Source organism: Dermacentor albipictus, chromosome 3 (genome assembly GCF_038994185.2).
Source record: "Dermacentor albipictus isolate Rhodes 1998 colony chromosome 3, USDA_Dalb.pri_finalv2, whole genome shotgun sequence".
Lineage (NCBI taxonomy): Eukaryota > Metazoa > Arthropoda > Arachnida > Ixodida > Ixodidae > Dermacentor > Dermacentor albipictus.
In genome coordinates this window covers 147,345,175-147,364,168 of record NC_091823.1, presented here as the reverse complement: position 1 = coordinate 147,364,168, position 18,994 = coordinate 147,345,175, and the positions used below count along the sequence as shown (strand labels likewise).

The following is an 18,994-nucleotide window of genomic DNA, read 5'->3' as shown; positions in this document are numbered from 1 at the left end:
GCAACGTACAGTAAGCTGATCGGTCTATAATTTTCAAGTCTTTGGCGTCTCCTTTCTTATGAATTAGGATTATGTTAGCGTTCTTCCAAGATTCCGGTACGCTCGAGGTCATGAGGCATTGCGTATACAGGGTGGCCAGTTTCTCTAGAACAATCTGTCCACCATCCTTCAGCAAATCTGCTGTTACCTGATCCTCCCCAGCTGCCTTCCCCCTTTGCATATCTCCCAAGGCTTTCTTTACTTCTTCCGGCGTTACCTTCGAGATTTAGAATTCTCCTACACTATTTTCTCTTACATTATCGTCGTGGGTGCCACTGGTACTGTATAAATCTCTATAGAATTCCTCAGCCACTTGAACTATCTCATCCATATTAGTAATGATATTGCCGGCTTTGTCTCTCAACGTATACATCTGATTCTTGCCAATGCCTAGTTTCTTCTTCACTGTTTTTAGGCTTCCTCCGTTCCTGAGAGCATGTTCAATTCTAACCATATTATACTTCCTTATGTTAGCTGCCTTACACTTGTTGATTAATTTCGAAAGTTCTGCCAGTTCTATTCTAGCTGTAGGGTTAGAGGCTTCCATACATTGGCGTTTCTTGATCAGATCTTTCGTCTCCTTTCGTCTCTTTCGTCTAACGGAGTTACCACCGACTTCTATTGCCCACTCCTTAATGATGCCCACAAGACTGTCGTTCCTTGCTTCAACACTAAGGTCCTCTTCCTGAGTTAAAGCCGAATGCCTGTTCTGTAGCTTGATATGGAATTCCTCTATTTTCCCTCTTACCTCTAACTTATTGATTGGCTTCTTATGTACCAGTTTCTTCCGCTCCCTCCTCAGGTCTAGGCTAATTCGAGTTCTCACCATCCTATGGTCACTGGAGCGCACCTTGCTGAGCACATCCACATCTTGTATGATGCCAGGGTTAGCGCAGAGTATGAGGACTATTTCATATCTAGTTTCACCGTTCGGGCTCTTCCACGTCCACTTTCGTCTATCCCGCTTGCGGAAGAAGGTATTCAGTATCCGCATATTATTCTGTTCCGCAAACTCTACTAATAACTCTCCCCTGCTATTCCTAGTGCCTATGCCATATTCCCCCACTGCCTTGTCTCCAGACTGCTTCTTGCCTACCTTGGCATTGAATTCGACCCTCAGTATAGTGTATTTTGTTTTCACTCTGTACCCATCGCCGATTCCACGTCTTCATAGAAGCTTTCGACTTCCTGGTCATCATGGCTGGGTGTAGGGGCGTAAGCCTGTACGATCTTCATTTTCTACCTCTTATTAAGTTTCACAACAAGACCTGCCACCCTCTCGTTAATGCCATAGAATTCCTGTATGTTACCAGCTATATTCTTATTAATCAGGAACCCGACACCTAGTCCTCTTCTCTCCGCTAAGCCCCAGTAGCACAGGACGTGCCCGCTTTTTAGCACTGTATCTGCTTTTTTTGGCCTCCTAACTTCACTGAGCCCTATTATATCCCATTTACTGCCCTCTAATTCCTCCAATAGCACTGCTAGACTCGCCTCACTAGATAACGTTCTAGCATTAAACGTTGCCAGGTTCATATTCCAATGGCGGCCTGTTCGGAGCCAGTGAATCTTAGCACATGGCCCCTCCCACATGGCTCACTCAATTACCCAATGGCCCTCAGTCTCCAGCAGCTTCGGAGCGCCTGACCAAGGCGGCGGTAAGACGTTTAGCACCCGAACCCCTCTCGAGCGAGGCTAGCTTAGCGGACGTTTTGAGGAACTATCAGACATTGTTTGGTATATCATCGGCCTTAGTGAAAGTAGAACTGGTGAGGCTTATACATTGCTGAATAACGGGCATGTCCTCTGCTATAGAGATCGCCTAGATAAGAAGCAATACGGGGTAGCATTCCTAATCCATCAAGACATAGCGGGCAACATTGACGAATTCTACAGCATTAATGAGACGGGTAGCTGTAGTCGTAATTAAACTTAATAAGACGTATAGAAAGGTAGTACAAGCCCACGGTCCAACATCCAGTCACGATGACGAGGAAGTAGATCAGTTTCATGAAGATTCTGAATTAGCGATGAGAAAAGAGCAAACTCAGTATACTGTAGTAATGGGCGACTTCAATGCAAAAGTGGGGAAAAGCAGGCTGGTCAACAAGCAATTGGCAACCACGGCGTCGATTCTAGGAACTCTAGAGGAGAGATGCTGGTAGAACTCGCAGAAAGGAATGAGCTTCGAATAATGAACACCTTTCTGAGAAAGCGTAGCAACAGAAAGTGGACCTGGAAAAGCCCTAATAGTGAAACAAGAAACTAAGTATACTTCATACGTTCTGCTGATCCAAGCATAGTGCAGAATGTAGAAGTGATAGTTAAGGTAAAGGGCAGTGATCATAGGTTAGCAAGCGCTAGGATTCACCTCAATTTGAAGAGAGAAAGAGCAAAATTAGTCAAGAAGAAGCAGGCTAACCTACAGGCAGTAAGGGTAAAAGCAAACTAATTGAGGCTAGTACTTACTAACACATATGCAGCCTTAGAACAGAGAGATCATGACATAGAGCTAATGAATGAAGCCGTTACTAGGTCGGCTTCAGAGGCAGCAATTGAAGTGGGAGGCAAGGCACAAAGGCAACCAGTAGGCAAGCTCTCCCAAGTAACAAAGGACCTAACAAAGAAACCACTAAAAATGAAAGTGCCCAACACAAGATTTCGCGGAACTGTCAAAACTGATCAACAAGGCGAAAATAAGTGATATTCTAAACTTTACCGTGAGAAAGACTGAAGAACCCGTGAAAAATGAGCACAGCCTGAAATCAGTGAGAAAGAAACTTTGCATAGGACAAACCAAGATGTATGCACTAAAACATAAGCAGGGTAATATCATCGGCAAACTCGAATATATAGTAAAATCAGCGGAAGAATTCTATACTGTCCTGTACTGTACCCAGTGGACTCGGGATACTTCAATTAGAAACAGTAATGAACAGGATAAACTCCCGAGGCCGCGGCTGCACACTGCATCTTGCGCTCCGAGTTCACAACTCGATCGCAACGTCGCGAGCGCTCAACGCGCTACCACTCACCAACGCCAGTGCCGCCAACTGGAAGGCCGTCGACTTCGAGCACGAGCACCGTAGTTCGCCAAAAGTACGCGCTTCCCTGCTTCTCGCAAGTGAGGGCAACTCTCGCCGAAGCGGGAACTTGGCCGCCCTCAGTTCGCGCGCGGAAACAAGCGCTTCACCACATCGAGCGTCTGCAACGGTCGCCACAGGGTCAGCGTATCGTGTGCCACCTCCACACCCTCGAGGGCTCGGGCATGGGCCAGCGTGCCACCGAGTTCAGCACTCGCATCGCCTCTTTGCCTCAACTCCTACCCCTGCCGCCTTCGCCGCCCGCCTCCGCGCTCCTCGACGTAAACATCACCGTCCCGGGCGTCAAGAGCAAGCGACAAACAGCACTGTGTGCCATGCAACAGGAGACGGCTGCATTGATCTTCGAACATCTACGCGACCGACTCCTAGAGCACACTGACGGATCCGTGTCCAGTGACGGTTCTGCCGCTGCCGCGTGCATGGCACCGGACATTTCTGCGTCTCGACAGTGCCGCCTTCGTTTTCCTGCCTCGTCGACAGTCGTCGAACTCGCGGCGATTGACCTCGCGGCTGACCTACTTCTTCAGCAGTACGGTGTCTCGTCTGGCGCGATACTGTTGGACTCGCGTGCGGCTCTGTGCATGCTGAGGAAGGACTATGCCAGTCTTCCGCTTGTGCAGCGCGTGGGATCAAAACTGCGCCATCTCGTAAATCTGGACTGCAATTTGGCATTGCAGTGGGTCTCCGCGCACATCGGCCTGCCCGGGAACGAGGCGGCCGACGCCCTCGCGAAGCAAGCTCTCTCGACTCGCTTCCCCCTCGCCAGCTCCGTCACCCGTTTCGACGTGGCCAAGACGGCGATACTGCGCATCCTCCGCGCGCAGCATCCGCATCCGCGCGTTGCTGCAGGTACGCCCCCTCGCCTCCTCGCCCGCGGGGGTCTCTCCCGCTGGGACCACTCGTCTCTCCTTCGGCTGTGCATCGGCTGCTACAACACGGCCGCCAGAATGCAGAGACTAAATGGAAGAGGCAGCCCCGCGTGCTTGGATTGCGGCGAGGAGGAGACGCTTGAGCACCTTCTGCTCCGCTGCCCGGCCTTCGATGTATAGCGCACTGCGCTATCTGCATCATACCGTCATGTGGGACTGCCCTGCGACTCGGAGGGAGCACTTCTCTTTCCGGGAGCCCAACCTTCCATTGTCAAGAAAGTGTTTCTGCCCTACTTGACTTTTGCTGTGACACGCAGCTGAGAGCGCGGCTGTAAGCCCCGCATTGCTTCTTCACCCTTCTTGTTATTTTTTTCCGCCTTCTTTTCCTTCTCTCCCTGATCTTTTTCTCCCCATTACCCTTTCCCTGTGCAGTGCCGTTGAGGTGTCCTCCTCTGAGAGACAGTTACGGCACTACACTTCTCCCTGCCTCTCCTTCAAAAGTCCCTACACACACACACACACACACAGACACACACACACACACACACACACACACACGCGCACACACACACACACACACACACACACACGCACACGCACGCACACGCACACGCGCACACACACACACACACACGCACACACGCGCGCGCACACACGCACGCGCGCACACACGCACACACACACACACACAAAGAAACTCCTCCTATAACTGGCGATGAAGTCAGAAGGGCCTTGCAAGACATGAAACGAGGAAGAGTGGCATGATTAGATGGAATAACGGTTGATTTTATCAAAGATAGAGGAGACCTAATACTTGGAAAACTGGCGGCTCTTTATACGAAGTGTCTATCGTCTGTAAGGGTCCCAGAAAACTGGAAGAATGCAAACATTATACTAATCCACAAAAAGGGAGACGCCCATTAGCTTACTCTCAATATTATATAAAATATTTACCAAAATAATCTACTATAGAATAAGGGCAACACTGGACTTTATTCAGCCAAGGGAACAGGCTGGCTTCGGGAAGGGATACTCTACAATGGATTACATCCATGTCATTAATCTGGTTATCGATAAATCCTCAGAGTATAATAAGCCTCTCTATATGGCTTTCATGGATTACGAAAAAGCATTTGATTCAGTAGAGATACCAACAGTCATAACGGCATTACATATTCAAGGAGTACAGAACGCTTACGTAAATACCCTGGAAAATATCTACGGAGGTTCTACAGCTACCTTAATTCTACACAAGCAAATAATAATAATAATATTTGGGGTTTTACGTGCCAAAACCACTTTCTGATTATGAGGCACGCCGTAGTGGAGGACTCCGGAAATTTTGACCACCTGGGGTTCTTTAACGTGCACCTAAATCTAAGCACACGGGTGTTTTCGCATTTCGCCCCCATCGAAATGCGGCCGCCGTGGCCGGGATTCGATCCCGCGACCTCGTGCTCAGCAGCCCAACACCATAGCCACTGAGCAACCACGGCGGGTACACAAGCAAAGCAGGAATATACCTATAAAGAAACGGGTCAGACCGGGAGACACAATCTCTTCTATGCTATTCAATGCGTGCTTGGAAGAAGTATTCAAGCTATTAAACTGGGAAGGCTTAGAAGTAAAGATCGCCGGCGAATATTTCAGCAACCTTGGGTTTGCCGATGACATTGTTCTATTCAGAAACGGTGGAGACGAGTTACAACAAATGATTGAGGACTTTAAAAGAGCGGGTGTAAAAGTGGGATTGAAGATTATTATGCAGAAGACAAACATCATGATAAATCGCCGGGCAAAGGAACAAGAGTTCAGGATCGCCAGTCGGCCTCTAGAGTCTGTGAAGAAGTACGTTTACCTAGGTCAATTAATCACAGGGAACCCTGATCATGAGGAGGAAATTCACAGAAGAATAAAAATGCGTTGGCTCGCATATGGCAGACATTGCCAGCTCCTGACTGGAAGCTTACCATTATCCTTGAAAAGGAAGGTGTACAATCAGTGCATGTTACCAGTGCTGACATAGGGGGCCGAGACATGGAGACTGACAAAGAAGTTAACCAAGTTAAGGACCGCGCAAAGAGCGATATAACGAAGATTGCTAGGCATAACGTTAAGAGACAGAAAGAGAGCGGTTTTGATCAAAGAGCAAACGGGTATTGACGATATTATGATTGACATCAAGAGAAAAAAACGCAGCTGGGCAGGTCATGTAATGCGCAGGTTAGATAACCATTGCACCATTAGGGCTACAGAATGGGCAGCGTGAGAAGGGAAAAGCAATCGAGGACGACAGAAGACTAGGTGGAGATATGAAATTAGGAAATTCGCGGGTGCTAGTGGAATCGGTTGATGCAGGACAGGGGTAATTGGAGACCGCAGGGAAAGGCCTTCATCCTGCAGTGGACATAAAACACGATGATGATGATGATGATGATGATGAAAGCTGCATCATTGCTGACCAGCTACCGTCCTATAGCGCTTACGAGATGCCTTTCTAAGATCCTTGAGAAAATGGTCCCCCCAATCGCCGTCTCGTATATTTCCTAAACGCTTGACCCATTTCAATGTAGCTTCAGGGAAGGGCGATCTACAGCCGACCATCTCGTGCGCATCGAAGCAAACATTCGCGATGCCTTCGTCCATAAACAATCCTTCTTATCCATGTTCCTTTATATGGAAAAGGCGTGCGATACAACTTGGCGGTACGGAATCCTGCACGACCTTTCGGCGCTGGGCATCCGCGGTAATATGTTAAACATTACAGAAAACTACCTAGACAACCGTAGATTAAGGGTGAAAATAGGTAATGCACTGTCGCTCACGTTCATACAGGAAACTGGGGTACTCCAGGGTGGCGTGCTCAGTTGCACGCTCTTTGTCGTTAAGATGAACACTCTTTGTGCATCATTACCACCAGCTATTTTTTTATTCCGCCTACGTAGACGACATACAATGTTGTGCCATTACCACAAGCCCGGATCCCGAATCTGCAAGATGCAGAATCTATCCTGCGAGCGCCATAATTCTCCCTTCACAAGTCAAGATGCTGCGCCTTCGTGCGGGAGAAGCCTCGGCGGAGCAGCGTGTTTTGACGTGTCCGCGTGTGCCCGACGGCCCGGCGCCGCACCTCCCTTGCCTGGAGGTCACCGCGCGCGCGAACTTTGAACCGAGTGGCCAGCGCGGTCGCTGGTTGGACCCCTCGGACGACCGTCGTGTGCTGACTTTGTATTGGGCCGTTTGAGTGACAATGGGCCTCGGGGATTATAAAAGCAGCAACACGCCGCTCGAAAACAGGATCCGCCGACCCCACCTGGAGAGAGGGTCGCTCCCGACTGGGGTGAGATGTGTCACGCGTTTTCGCCGGACGCCGGCGTGCGAGAACAGTCGCGTTTGTGTGAGCTCTCGGCCCCAGTGCCGATCCGTTCATGTCCTGTATGATAACCTGTATATAATGTATAAAGTCCCTTTTGTTATTCTCATCGACGCCAGGCTCGGAGTCTTCGCTTCCAACGCTCTGTCACGAAACGGGTGACGAGCGCTACGGGACCACAAAGCCGTTATCGTGGTGCAGCGGTTGAAGTTCGTAACACTGGCGGCAGCGGTTGAATGTCGTAACACTGGATGGCAGCTACGGGATTGACCGGCATCAGCTACCTCGGCGCGGTGAGTGCCTGAAGTTTACCTCAAACACCAGACTTTCTCTGACACAGGTTATAGTAGCTTAGGGAAGGATTTGGTGTTGCATTGTGATAACCTTGTGTGTTTCAAGCCTAGTAAGAGTGTTTTGAAAACCAGGGGATGCTGAGGGGGTAGACAGGGCAGTGTGTGAAATACTTGCATATGTCTTACTAGTAGCATTATAGTAGCGTACGGCAGGTATATTCAAAAAGGGTAAACAGCAGGAGGACAGTGTGAACGATGGAGAAGTACAAGGTGAAGGAACTTCTCGAAATTTGTGAGGAGTTGGGCATTGAGTTGGGCTCAACCAAAAGAAAGAATGCGATCCTTGAGGTCATGAGGACTGGGGACGTAACGGCTGAGGAAGCCGCAGAGGCCATAGAGTTACTATACTGACTCTAGAGGACAAGCTACCCATAGGGCCCATGCATTAAAATCGGGAACCTCAAGAGCGCCGCCATGTTGCTACGCGCCGAGGTTGCCAGCTCCTGAGACGCTTGCTAGACTTGGTGACAGTAGTCAGTTTTAATCCGGCAACAGTAGCAGCGTAGCAGCATGGCGTCTCGCTTGAAGTGTTGTGATGTGTGCGTGCAGCCGTGTGTTTGGGCTTCATAAGTCGGTTCTTTATTCTATGTTGCGGGATGGTGTAGGTGTGGTCCATGTTGGCCGTAGAGCTGGCAGTTATGCAACCGAGGGATGATCCTGTTCAAGCTTCTGGCGGTATGCGGTTTTCAGCGGCCACGCCTGTTGCAGGAGTGTCACTCGACGACGTTACGAGCTCGAAGCTGTGGTCAGATTCCTCGTTGGCGTTCCGTAATTATCTTCGCACGGGCGCGGTATGTTGCAAAAGCCGCTTTCGCGATCTATCGTCGTGACGATAGATCGGGTTTTTTATTATTATAAGTAATGATCCAGCTGTAGGGCACATGTAACCGACAAACGGAAGTCTCAGGAGAGCACCTGAGATGGTAGTAGAGCAGGCGGCGCAGGAACTCCAGGGCACCCGAGGGACAGTGGGGGGATCAAAGCTCGAAGCAGAACGGTACGTAGGTTGGGGCCGCCGAGGCAGGTGTGTGCCAGGGAGTGTTCGCCCGGACAGCTTCCCTGGCACGCGCAGCCGTGCCTCGCAAGGTCGAGATACTTTAAAGGCACCTGCGCCCATGGTCTTTCTTTTGCCTCGGCGCAGTGAGCACGATTAACGAGAATAATGTGGAGGGCATCCGGTGCAGTCGCGAATGCATCATGACAAATGTAGCTCGCGTCGCCTGGCGTCTGTAGTAATATCAGAGTTGGTTGTATGAACTTTATGCATAATACGTTTTGTTACGGTACCTCAACGGAATGGGTCTAGAGGACGATGTTGGTACATTTTTTCGTACCGCCCTAATCCTATACCCCCACTACAAACACACACATACCCCCTTTTTTTTATGTATACATACAATTCCTTGCCATGACGGATCATAGCCTCCTTTATTTTTGAAAAATAGAGGAGGCTATGGACCGATTGACCAGTTCAAGTTGTCAACTTGTCAGTAACTGTCGTAGGAATCACTGTAATAAACATAATTCCACGATCGGATTGTTTACTTTCATTTTTTGTTGTAACACTGAGGACTACATAGAACTTTATTTTGTATATGTGAGAGAAGTGTGTGGATATCACGAGCTTAAGCCAATGTGCGATACACAGACAAAGCAGCTGCTACAACATGAACTGCATTGAGGGCCACACAACACATACGTAATTAAAGGTGCAAAATATAGGGGGAAGCTTCAAAATACGCTCTGTAGCACTGCAAAGTATAACATATATTGTATGTGTACAATAAATGTTCAAAAATACAATGCATCAATGTACCATTTGCCTTCAAGTTTATTATGAAGTTCAAGTTTACTGAAGTTTATTATGAGCATATGTACAACAGGGATCAACTAACACACCCGCAGTCGAGGTGGCTGTTCGAGGTGTGCTGGCTGCCTCAGTGTAAGAAAAAGAAATTGGGTAAATGTCGACACCAGTGCCACTGCTTCTTGCCTCTGACCTGCACGTGCCTCTGCGGCATCTTTGTGCACAAGTGTGCTGGCGTGGTGAGGCGTAGGAGTCATCCGAGAGAAAGAGTATTGTTTACATGGAGGAGTGGCTGTTCACATTGCCTGTCACTTTCCCTCAAATGTTTCCTTGGCGACTAGGGTGACACACCCGCAGTCAAGGTGGCTGTTCGAGGTGTGCTGGCTGCCTAAACGAAATAAAAAGAAATTAGATGAATGTCGATACCAGTGCTATTGCTTATTGCCTCTTACCTGCATTTGCCTCCACGGCCTCTTGGTTTGCGGAGTCTGTATGAGGGAGCTGCTGTGGCTAGGCGTAGGCATTGTCTAAGCAAAAAGAAAAGGCCATTTAAATGGGGAATTATGGAAATAAATGCAGTTATGTCTGCTTCTTGCACTCTTCTTGCCTAAAAGTTTTCAAACATAGTGTCCAGAACACACCAGCACTTTGACTGCTTCTGCTTTTTACCTGCAGGTGTTGTTGCGAGATCCTTAGTATGGCTGCGTGCAGCATTGTAACACTTGGTGGAGGCATTTGAAGTGGTAGCCAAAAATATAAAGAATCATCCTTGTCTGCACAAATGCTTTCAATTTCTAAATGCAGTGGTAACTATCACTATTGGTGCAAGGCCCCCCCACATCTATGCGGCAAGTGCCATAGCTCGAAACTGAATTGTTCCTTTATGTTTCACAAGGCATCTGATATGTCCACATTAGATGTGATGTGTTTGTTTTTATTTATCCCAGTGTGGAGAGAGCATCATTAAATGGCTGAAGTACTATAGCGCCAAACAGACGACACAAGAAGAGACACGGACGAGCGCTTATGTCCGTGTCTCTTCTTCTTGTGTCGTCTGTTTGGCGCTATAGTACTTCAGTAATATGCACCAACTAGCCCAACAAAAAGTTCTGCTGAAATATCATTAAATGTTTTGTTTATTTTTGCGTGTCTTGTTTTTTGGTTTATTTCTGAATTTATCATGATGCTAAAGTGACTTATGTAATGGCAATCAGCTTTTGTTTTGCAGAAAAACAATGCATTTCCTGACCCATTGTTTGACATCCCCTCACTCGCATAATTTTGCAGAGTATTCTACCTATATTGACTTGCTTGACCTCCACTAAAGGGTCTTGCATTTTTAAATACGACTCTTTCCTTAAAATCATTCGACACTTCTCATAATTTCTGTACCTTGGGCTTCTGATACTCTGCATTCACTATTTTTGCTTGTTTCTGACTAGAAATGTCTTCTTTAATTTAGAGCTTAAATTTTACCTTTGGAACACACGGAAGGGCTTGCCATTGCATATCTGCATAAAAGGGAAACATGTTTCATTAAACATTTGCAAAATCCCATTGAAGATTGATGAATGCGGCTTGCAGTGTGATATGACTGAATGAGCCATAAAAGTAACTCATCTCACTTGATAAATGAAAGCACATATTAGTGTGATGCACAAGATACGTTACACTAACATGGTGGGTTCTCTTGCTTATAAAGCAAAATAATCGGTGCACGAGAAAAAAATTATTTTTGCATAACCCTTGTACACACTGACTTAAGGAAAATGAGCTGGAGCTGTCCACATGATGTACTTATTTTACCTGCGAGTACGGTCAACAAAAATGTGTCCCAGCTGCTTAGTGGTATTCCGGATTATGTCAGTATTGCATATGTGCCTGTTGTCGAAAATAATTGAATTTTGAAAGTGCTCCCAGGGATCTGATGTGCATATCTGCAGTTTATGGGTACATGTAAAAGACTCAGCATCAAGTGCAAGTGAACGGTCCCACAGGCCCGGAGTCGATCATGCAAATAGATTCGCTGCACAAATTTGTGACCAGAAAAGATATGCCACATGAAATGGCATGCAAGGAAGTGTTGAAAATATTGCACAGTTAATAGAACGCCTAAGCTATTAATATGTGGCTTGATGCACTCGTTATGCAAAACGGAGGTGAGGCGTGCAGACAGGAAACAAGAGTAGAGTATTTACAAGCAAACAACACGCGCGCCGCCCACTTCTCTACTCTTGTGTCCTGTCTGCACGCCTCACCTCTGTTTTGCATAATGAATCCTTACGAACTAGCTCAGCTTTCTGTCGTTCTAAGTCTCGATGCACTCTTTTTCGTCCGCATTAGGCACTCGCCTCTTGATTACTGCGTGGCACAGAAATACTCGGTCATCAGGCTGTTTTTCTGCTGTGGCCTTTGTATTCTAAGCATGATTGTTCAAAGTGCAACAATTAAACAGATTCTTTGAGTTGCTTGTGGCTTCGCCAGTGCAATTCCGGTGCGCTGGTCCGCCTGTCCAGCAATTTCCTACTGAAGGGAAACCTGCAAATAAAAACACCGCTCCGCATGCAGAAAAATGCTCTACTGTGACGCTTCTCGAACGATTGTGATGTACCACAAGAGCTGCCTACTCGCGTGATATTCTCAACAAGGAGATAAATTCGTTTACTTACATGTGAAGGTATATGCCAGACCACTTCGGGGCTTCGGTGGCACATAAGGCACGAGTGTGTCATAGCGTGCGATGTCGACGCGCGATCGCATGTCAAACGAAACTACTACGCATCCAAAAAACAGATTCGAAACCGAAATTCGCGTCATCCTTTATTGCATGAATGCGTACATCGTGATTTACATAAGTCACGGACTTAGCGATCGCTTTCTGTAAACTTAATATTAACGTACCACCTTCATAAAGCCATCAGGTATGCGTTTTTAGGTGACAAAGCATAAGGTGACCTGTACTTGTTCTCAGCTCTTTCAATAGTAATTGCGCTGGCCACATTGACCAGTAGCAACAGGGCGGCGCCCTAGAGGTTCCCACTTTTCCGGCCCAGCTTTTCCTCTAGAGTTGTTCTACTAACTCTATGGCAGAGGCCTTGGCGGGTATCAATGAACGTCGGGAAAGGGAGGAAAGGGAGAAGGAACGTTGCGAGCAGGAAAGGAGAGAACAGCAACGTCGCGAGGAGGAAAAGGAGGAAAGGAGAGAACAGCAACGTCGCGAGGAGGAAAAGGAGGAAAGGAGAGAGATTCGTGAGCACGAGCTTAAAATGAAAGAGTTGGAGACCCGAAATAGCTCGCCAGCGCCTAGTCTCACTTCTAACGTTCCAAGAATACGCGATCAACTTCCACCCTTTGTCGTCGGAGAGGATATGGCCAAATACCTCGTGAAATTTGAGCACGTGTGCGAACGGAATAGCATTGAGCGATCCCTCTGGGCACAGAATCTGTTAGCGTTGCTTCCTGGGGAGGCATCAGACGTAATAACTTGCTTATCGAAAGAGGCGTTTGAGAGCTACAGTGATGTGAAGGAAGCGCTACTGCGGAAGTACAAATTGTCGCCCGAAGCTTTCCGGCAGAGGTTCCGGTATGCAAAAAAGGGTAAGGAGTCGAATGTTGACTTCGCGTTTCGTCTAAAAGCCGACTTGGTGGAATGGCTGAAGGGCGAAGAGGTTTACGACGACCGCGACAAAATTGTCGAATGCATAGCGTTGGAGCAGTTCTACCGTTGCATTGATGAGGATGTCCGGCTCTGGCTGCAAGATAGGCTAAAGGAGGTTAAGCTAAACAAGGCAGCAGAGTTAGCGGAAGAGTATTACACCCGCCGCAGCTTGCACAGCAAGGCAGTGCGCATAGAAAAAGCAGATAGAAGAGATGGGTTTTACGGGAAGCCCGACGAACGGAAGGAAATCACGCGTCGCGAGTTTCGGGACGACGAGTCCCTTCCCAAAGAAACTGTAAGGGATGGACAGAATGCATCTCAGAATGATGACGATGGTCCGAAACAGCGAAACGAAATGACGCGTTCTTTTGAAAAACGGAGACCGTTAACCTGCTACAATTGCAAAAAGCAAGGGCACATCGCTGCAAGCTGCCCAGAGAGAATTGCTTTTGCAACGATACAGGAAACTCACAAAAACATACGTCTATTGGAGCCCTATGTGCAGGAAATTAAGGTAAACGGCAAGAAGTGCCGAGCACTGCGGGACTCTGCAGCAACTATGGACGTTGTTCACCCGTCTTTCGTCTCCTCGAGTGATTTTACGGGAGAGTGCGTTAGGATACGGCAAGTGGCCGAGAAGGAGAGTGTCTGTTTACCGATCGCAACGGTTAGCATTGAAGGAGAATTTGGGAAACTTAACACCGAAGCCGCTGTGTCAGCCGCCCTCCCGGAGCAATTTTCCTACCTCTTCTCAAATAGCTCGGAGCAGCTGCTGAGGGATCACGGCAAATCATTCTTTGCCGACGTGGCGTACATGGCCCCCACGCGATCCAAAGCGCGCCCGCTGTCGAGGGAACTTGACTTAGCGTCGGTGAGCGAAAGGCGGTGCGGCACACGGACCGATCACGGTAACTTGAGTGGCGAGCAGTCACGGGAGAGGCAGAGCTCGGAGGCTGGCCTAGACGAGCGGGTCCTGGAGGTGAGTGGGAGTGACGCGTGCAGTGCTAGCCGCGATAGAGACGAGACGCCGCAATTAGGCGACGCAGGCTCCACACTCGCTCCGGTTTCCGCCAGCTGGCAGGAGCAGGCTGCAGTTGAAAGGGAAACTCGGATTCGCGAACAACAGGAAGATTGTTCACTAGCCGATCTGAGGAAGAGCGTCAAACGGGGAGTGAAAGAAAAGGGGGTTTCATTTGGCAAGGAATCTGGCTTATTGTACCGCCGCTACACGGATAAGCAGGGTCGAAAATATAAGCAGCTTCGGATTCCGCGAAAATATCGCCGGGAAAAATGAATGACCTCATTTGCTTCCTCAGAAGTATGTTTTCGGTCCAAGCGATTTCAAGGGGACCATTCTATTTGTAATTATTATTGCTGATTAATAATTGTTTCTATTTTGTTATGTTAATGATTTGAAAACTGATTGTTTAAGCCTTGTGTGCTAGATCGTACACCTGCCTCTTGTTGCAGCGGGAGAAAAAAGGGGAAAACAATTTAGTTAGGTTGATTTGAATTATGGCCTTGTCTGGTGTTTGACGGGAGACAGAGGGCACTTGTTCGTGTTGGGTGTTGCCTTTTGCCGGTCGGTTTTGCAAGCTGCAGAACGACCAAGCGGGACCAGTGGCGAGAAGCAAGGTCTTAGGAACGACCCGAGCGGAGCTGGTCAAGGTGCCTTGGCGACGACGTGGTGAGCAGAGCTCCTGTCCTGGCGAGTCGGACCTGGGCACGTGAGGTTACCTGGCGTCCCGACACTGGACGTGAACTTGGACGAGCCTGACGAACGTGCGCGCCTGGCATCCGAGCCACGTGGAGGCAGCTCGTCTTCCCGGCGCCTTATCTGAGGGCGGGGATGCTGTTGTGCCATTACCACAAGCCCGGATCCCGAATCTGCAAGATGCAGAATCTATCCTGCGAGCGCCATAATTCTCCCTTCACAAGTCAAGATGCTGCGCCTTCGTGCGGGAGAAGCCTCGGCGGAGCAGCGTGTTTTGACGTGTCCGCGTGTGCCCGACGGCCCGGCGCCGCACCACCCTTGCCTGGAGGTCACCGCGCGCGCGAACTTTGAACCGAGTGGCCAGCGCGGTCGCTGGTTGGACCCCTCGGACGACCGTCGTGTGCTGACTTTGTATTGGGCCGTTTGAGTGACAATGGGCCTCGGGGATTATAAAAGCAGCAACACGCCGCTCGAAAACAGGATCCGCCGACCCCACCTGGAGCGAGGGTCGCTCCCGACTGGGGTGAGATGTGTCACGCGTTTTCGCCGGACGCCGTCGTGCGAGAACAGTCGCGTTTGTGTGAGCTCTCGGCCCCAGTGCCGATCCGTTCATGTCCTGTATGATAACCTGTATATAATGTATGAAGTCCCTTTTGTTATTCTCATCGACGCGAGGCTCGGAGTCTTCGCTACCAACGCTCTGTCACGAAACGGGTGACGAGCGCTACGGGACCACAAAGCCGTTATCGTGGTGCAGCGGTTGAAGTTCGTAACACTGGCGGCAGCGGTTGAATGTCGTAACAACAAATAGGTTTCAAATCCTGCAACCTCGCCGTGTGTGAGAGACGTGTACAGCAGGGCTTAAACAAGCTGTCCAAGTGGGCAGACAAAAATGGATTCAAAATCAAAGTTCTTGCGTTCTCTTTACAAGAAAGAGATGCCTGGTTACATAACATTCTATAGAAATGTGTGGACAACAAATACCTGTCAACAAAGATCATAAATTTCTAGGCATTGACTCTAGGCTTACTTTCATTCCACAAAATTAATATCTTAAGGAAGAAGTCTAAAAACAATGAACTTACTGAAACTACTATCCCACACAACATGGGGTGTTTGATGATTCTTTATAAGAGCCTAGTTCGATCACGATTGGACTATGGTGCGGTCGTATATAACTCTGCCGCCCCGAGCGCGCTAAAGATGCTCGACCCTGTCCACCATCCAGGTATCCGCTTATCTGCTGGCGCTTTCAGCACAAGTCCGACTGAAAGCTTGTAAGCAGAATCAAATGAGTTGCCACTCCACTTGCAGAGAACATACATCAGCCTCACATATTTTCTCATAATACAATGTAATCATGAACATTCATGTTTTAATACAGTTACCAATATGACATGTGCTACACTTTTCCGCAACCGTCCCTCTGTAAGACGGCCTTTCTCGCTGCGTGTGAAGGAGCTTAGCGATGGAATGCACGTACCACTCCTCGAGCATGGCTTAGTGCATCCAACCAAGCCGTTACCTCCTTGGGGGTGGCAGGTGGTAGAATGTGACATGTCCTTTCTAGAAGTTACAAAGCACGCACCAGAGGTCGAAATACGAGAGCATTTCCTAGAACTTCAGTACAAGCACTCGTGCACAGAGTTCTAAACTGATGCTTTCAAGTCACATGCCGGAGTGTCCTATGCAGCCATCGGTTAATCCTCGGAATCAGATTTACTACATGCCAAAACACGTATCTTTACGGCCGAAGCCTACGCAATATTGTCGGCTGTAAAGCATATAAGGAAATCAAAACTCTAAAAAGCAGTTATATATACAGCCTCCCTAAGTGCCATGAAGGCCTTGATGTCACTTTGCAAACATAAAAACCCCATACTTATTGAGGTCCATTCCGACCTGTGTAAAGCTTATCAATCTAACCAGCCTATCATTATATGCTGGGTACCTGGCCATAAGGGAAGCGAAAGTAACGTTCTCGCAGACCAGATGGCCACGTCAAATGCATCATATGCTGGTAATGCTGCTGCTGCGGTCCCTGTCGCAGATCTCAAGCCTTTCTTACGAAATAAACTACGAAACCACTGGCAACGCCTGTGGGACGCAGAAATAAATAAAAGACTGCACGTGATAAAGTCACAGTTAGGAGTGTGGCCCTCCGCAACAAAATCACGGCGAACAGATATCCTATTGTGTGGTCTCAGAATAGGACACACATTTGGGACTCATAATTACCTAGTAACTGGAAATGAACCTCCAACCTGTGGTAGATGTGGTGAGAGGCTGCCCTTCCTCCACGTGCTCCTGGAGTGTCAGAAAGCCAAAGCTGAGGGCAACATTTTCCTCTTGTATAGCGTTATTACATTCCTCTTCACCCGGCTATGTTTCTTGGTAAGGAACCACTTTTTAACACCAAGGCAGTCCTAGATTTCTTGAATGATGTCGTCCTACATGTCATCAGCCCATTTAATTCATAGCGCATCCTCTCCCGAGAGGATGCTGCTGTGATAGTGCTTTGTATAGCCCATGCCTCCATGCCCTTGTGTTTCAAGGGCTCTAATGAGGCAGCGTGCTCTAGCAAATTTTAGTATTAGACATATTCTGTACAACGTATCATTATCTCACAACGCATCTTAATGCTCATAGTTCCTGTCATTTTTCATCGCCGTAATCTTATCACAAAAACATTTTACGCACTTTATAGCGACTATTTTCAAGGCCCCTTTACAGCGATGTCACGTCAACCACATAGAAATCAGACCTCAACTTTGGCAAGCCCATTAACTCTGGCATGGCGCTTTTTGGCTATACTTGGCCTTTGCGCCAGTAAACATCACACATTCAAGCACGTACGCCACCACTCTGTGTGCACATGCCTCTGCATGCGTCAAAGCCATCTGCCATGCTTAAGAATTCACCTGCACGTCAGAAGTGAAAATTGTCCCATATCTTGGTGTTCAATAATATCGTTTTTCTCCTGTTGTACAGTTAACTGCCCTATCACGCTTTCATTACACCACGACAACGTTGCAGATCCACCAGGACAATTCATTTGACCACGAAGCTGTCATTTACATCCTCTGCGACAAAGGCAGTCGATTTGAGCAGTGGTGGTGTCGTCATGGTGAGTGGAGCCACGAACGAGTTTGTGAAGGCAGTAAGTACCTGAAGTAAGACTTCATTTTAGCATAAGCACTTCATAAAAGATATAAAAATGGGGGAAACTTTATAAGTTACCCTCTTGGCATCGACATGATTCGTTTGTTTGTTTTTTCAGGCTATCCATTAGCTCCTGATGGCACGACGCACGTCAGACAACAACAAGGCACGGCACCCAAACCTGAAGGATATGTACCGGTTAAGCCTGCGCAACATTCGCATACGTTGACTACGAGTGAAGCTCCACATCTGAGACCAAGTGATGACTATAATAATAATCGCGCAGCAGCAGAGCACGTTGTGAGCAGTTCTCACCAGTTGACCGGAGGTCACAGGAGAAATTTTAGCGTTTCCACAGAATCTGTCCCAATGCTTCAACAAAAGGGTGAGACGTCACGCATGGGGCCTGCCTTAATATCTCGACATGGGCCCTCCAGGTCAGCAACGTGTACTCATCCCACTGCCTCAGGCCGCTGCAGCGATCCTGGTGACAGAAGAGGGCAAACACTGAAAGGCATAGGGGCTGGTTCTGATGACACCGCTGCCGGCGCCGCCAATGAACTAGGCCCCACGGGCGCGGACAGTCGGAAGGAAAGCGCTACTGACGCCTACTCAAATGCTAACTCAAATTTCGGCACAAGTTATTTGCAACAGTCAGCTGACTTCCCGCGACAGGAGGAGAACCCGAAGGTGCCTCCGCAATTGGACGTCGTTTCATCGGTCACTGACCGGACTATCATTAACAGTTCAGCAGATGTTGCGGCGGAAACACCGCGGCCTGAAGGCTCCAGCGAGTCTTCGTCAATTACAGGTATGCTATCCGAAGTTTTTCTTAATTTATATGCAATGACGCTAGTGTTGACCGTGGGCAGCATAACACAGAATTACTAGCTTCAGAAAAAGACGAAGTATTGA

At 48.3% G+C, this 18,994-nt stretch overlaps 1 protein-coding gene and 1 long non-coding RNA gene across 3 annotated transcripts in view; one reads left to right on the top strand and one right to left on the bottom strand.

Annotated features, from left to right (window-relative positions):
* The window catches only part of LOC139057615 (fibrillin-2-like), a 184,455-nt gene that overhangs the window by 144,409 nt on the left and 21,052 nt on the right, over nt 1–18,994 (top strand). The window contains exons 16-17 of the mRNA XM_070536152.1: nt 17,954–18,077; nt 18,198–18,890. Of these exons, the coding sequence (XP_070392253.1) occupies nt 17,954–18,077; nt 18,198–18,890 (817 nt within the window). The remainder of the gene's footprint in view (nt 1–17,953; nt 18,078–18,197; nt 18,891–18,994) is intronic.
* On the bottom strand, nt 9,552–12,273 carry LOC139056967 (uncharacterized). 2 transcript variants are annotated; one of them, XR_011512475.1, is made up of 4 exons: nt 12,215–12,273; nt 11,022–11,056; nt 9,998–10,072; nt 9,552–9,933 (listed from the first exon to the last, which is right to left on the bottom strand). It is a non-coding gene; the product is annotated as an uncharacterized lncRNA (long non-coding RNA). The 2 variants fall into 2 exon arrangements; XR_011512474.1 differs by lacking the exons at nt 11,022–11,056; nt 12,215–12,273 and having other exon boundaries at nt 9,998–10,536.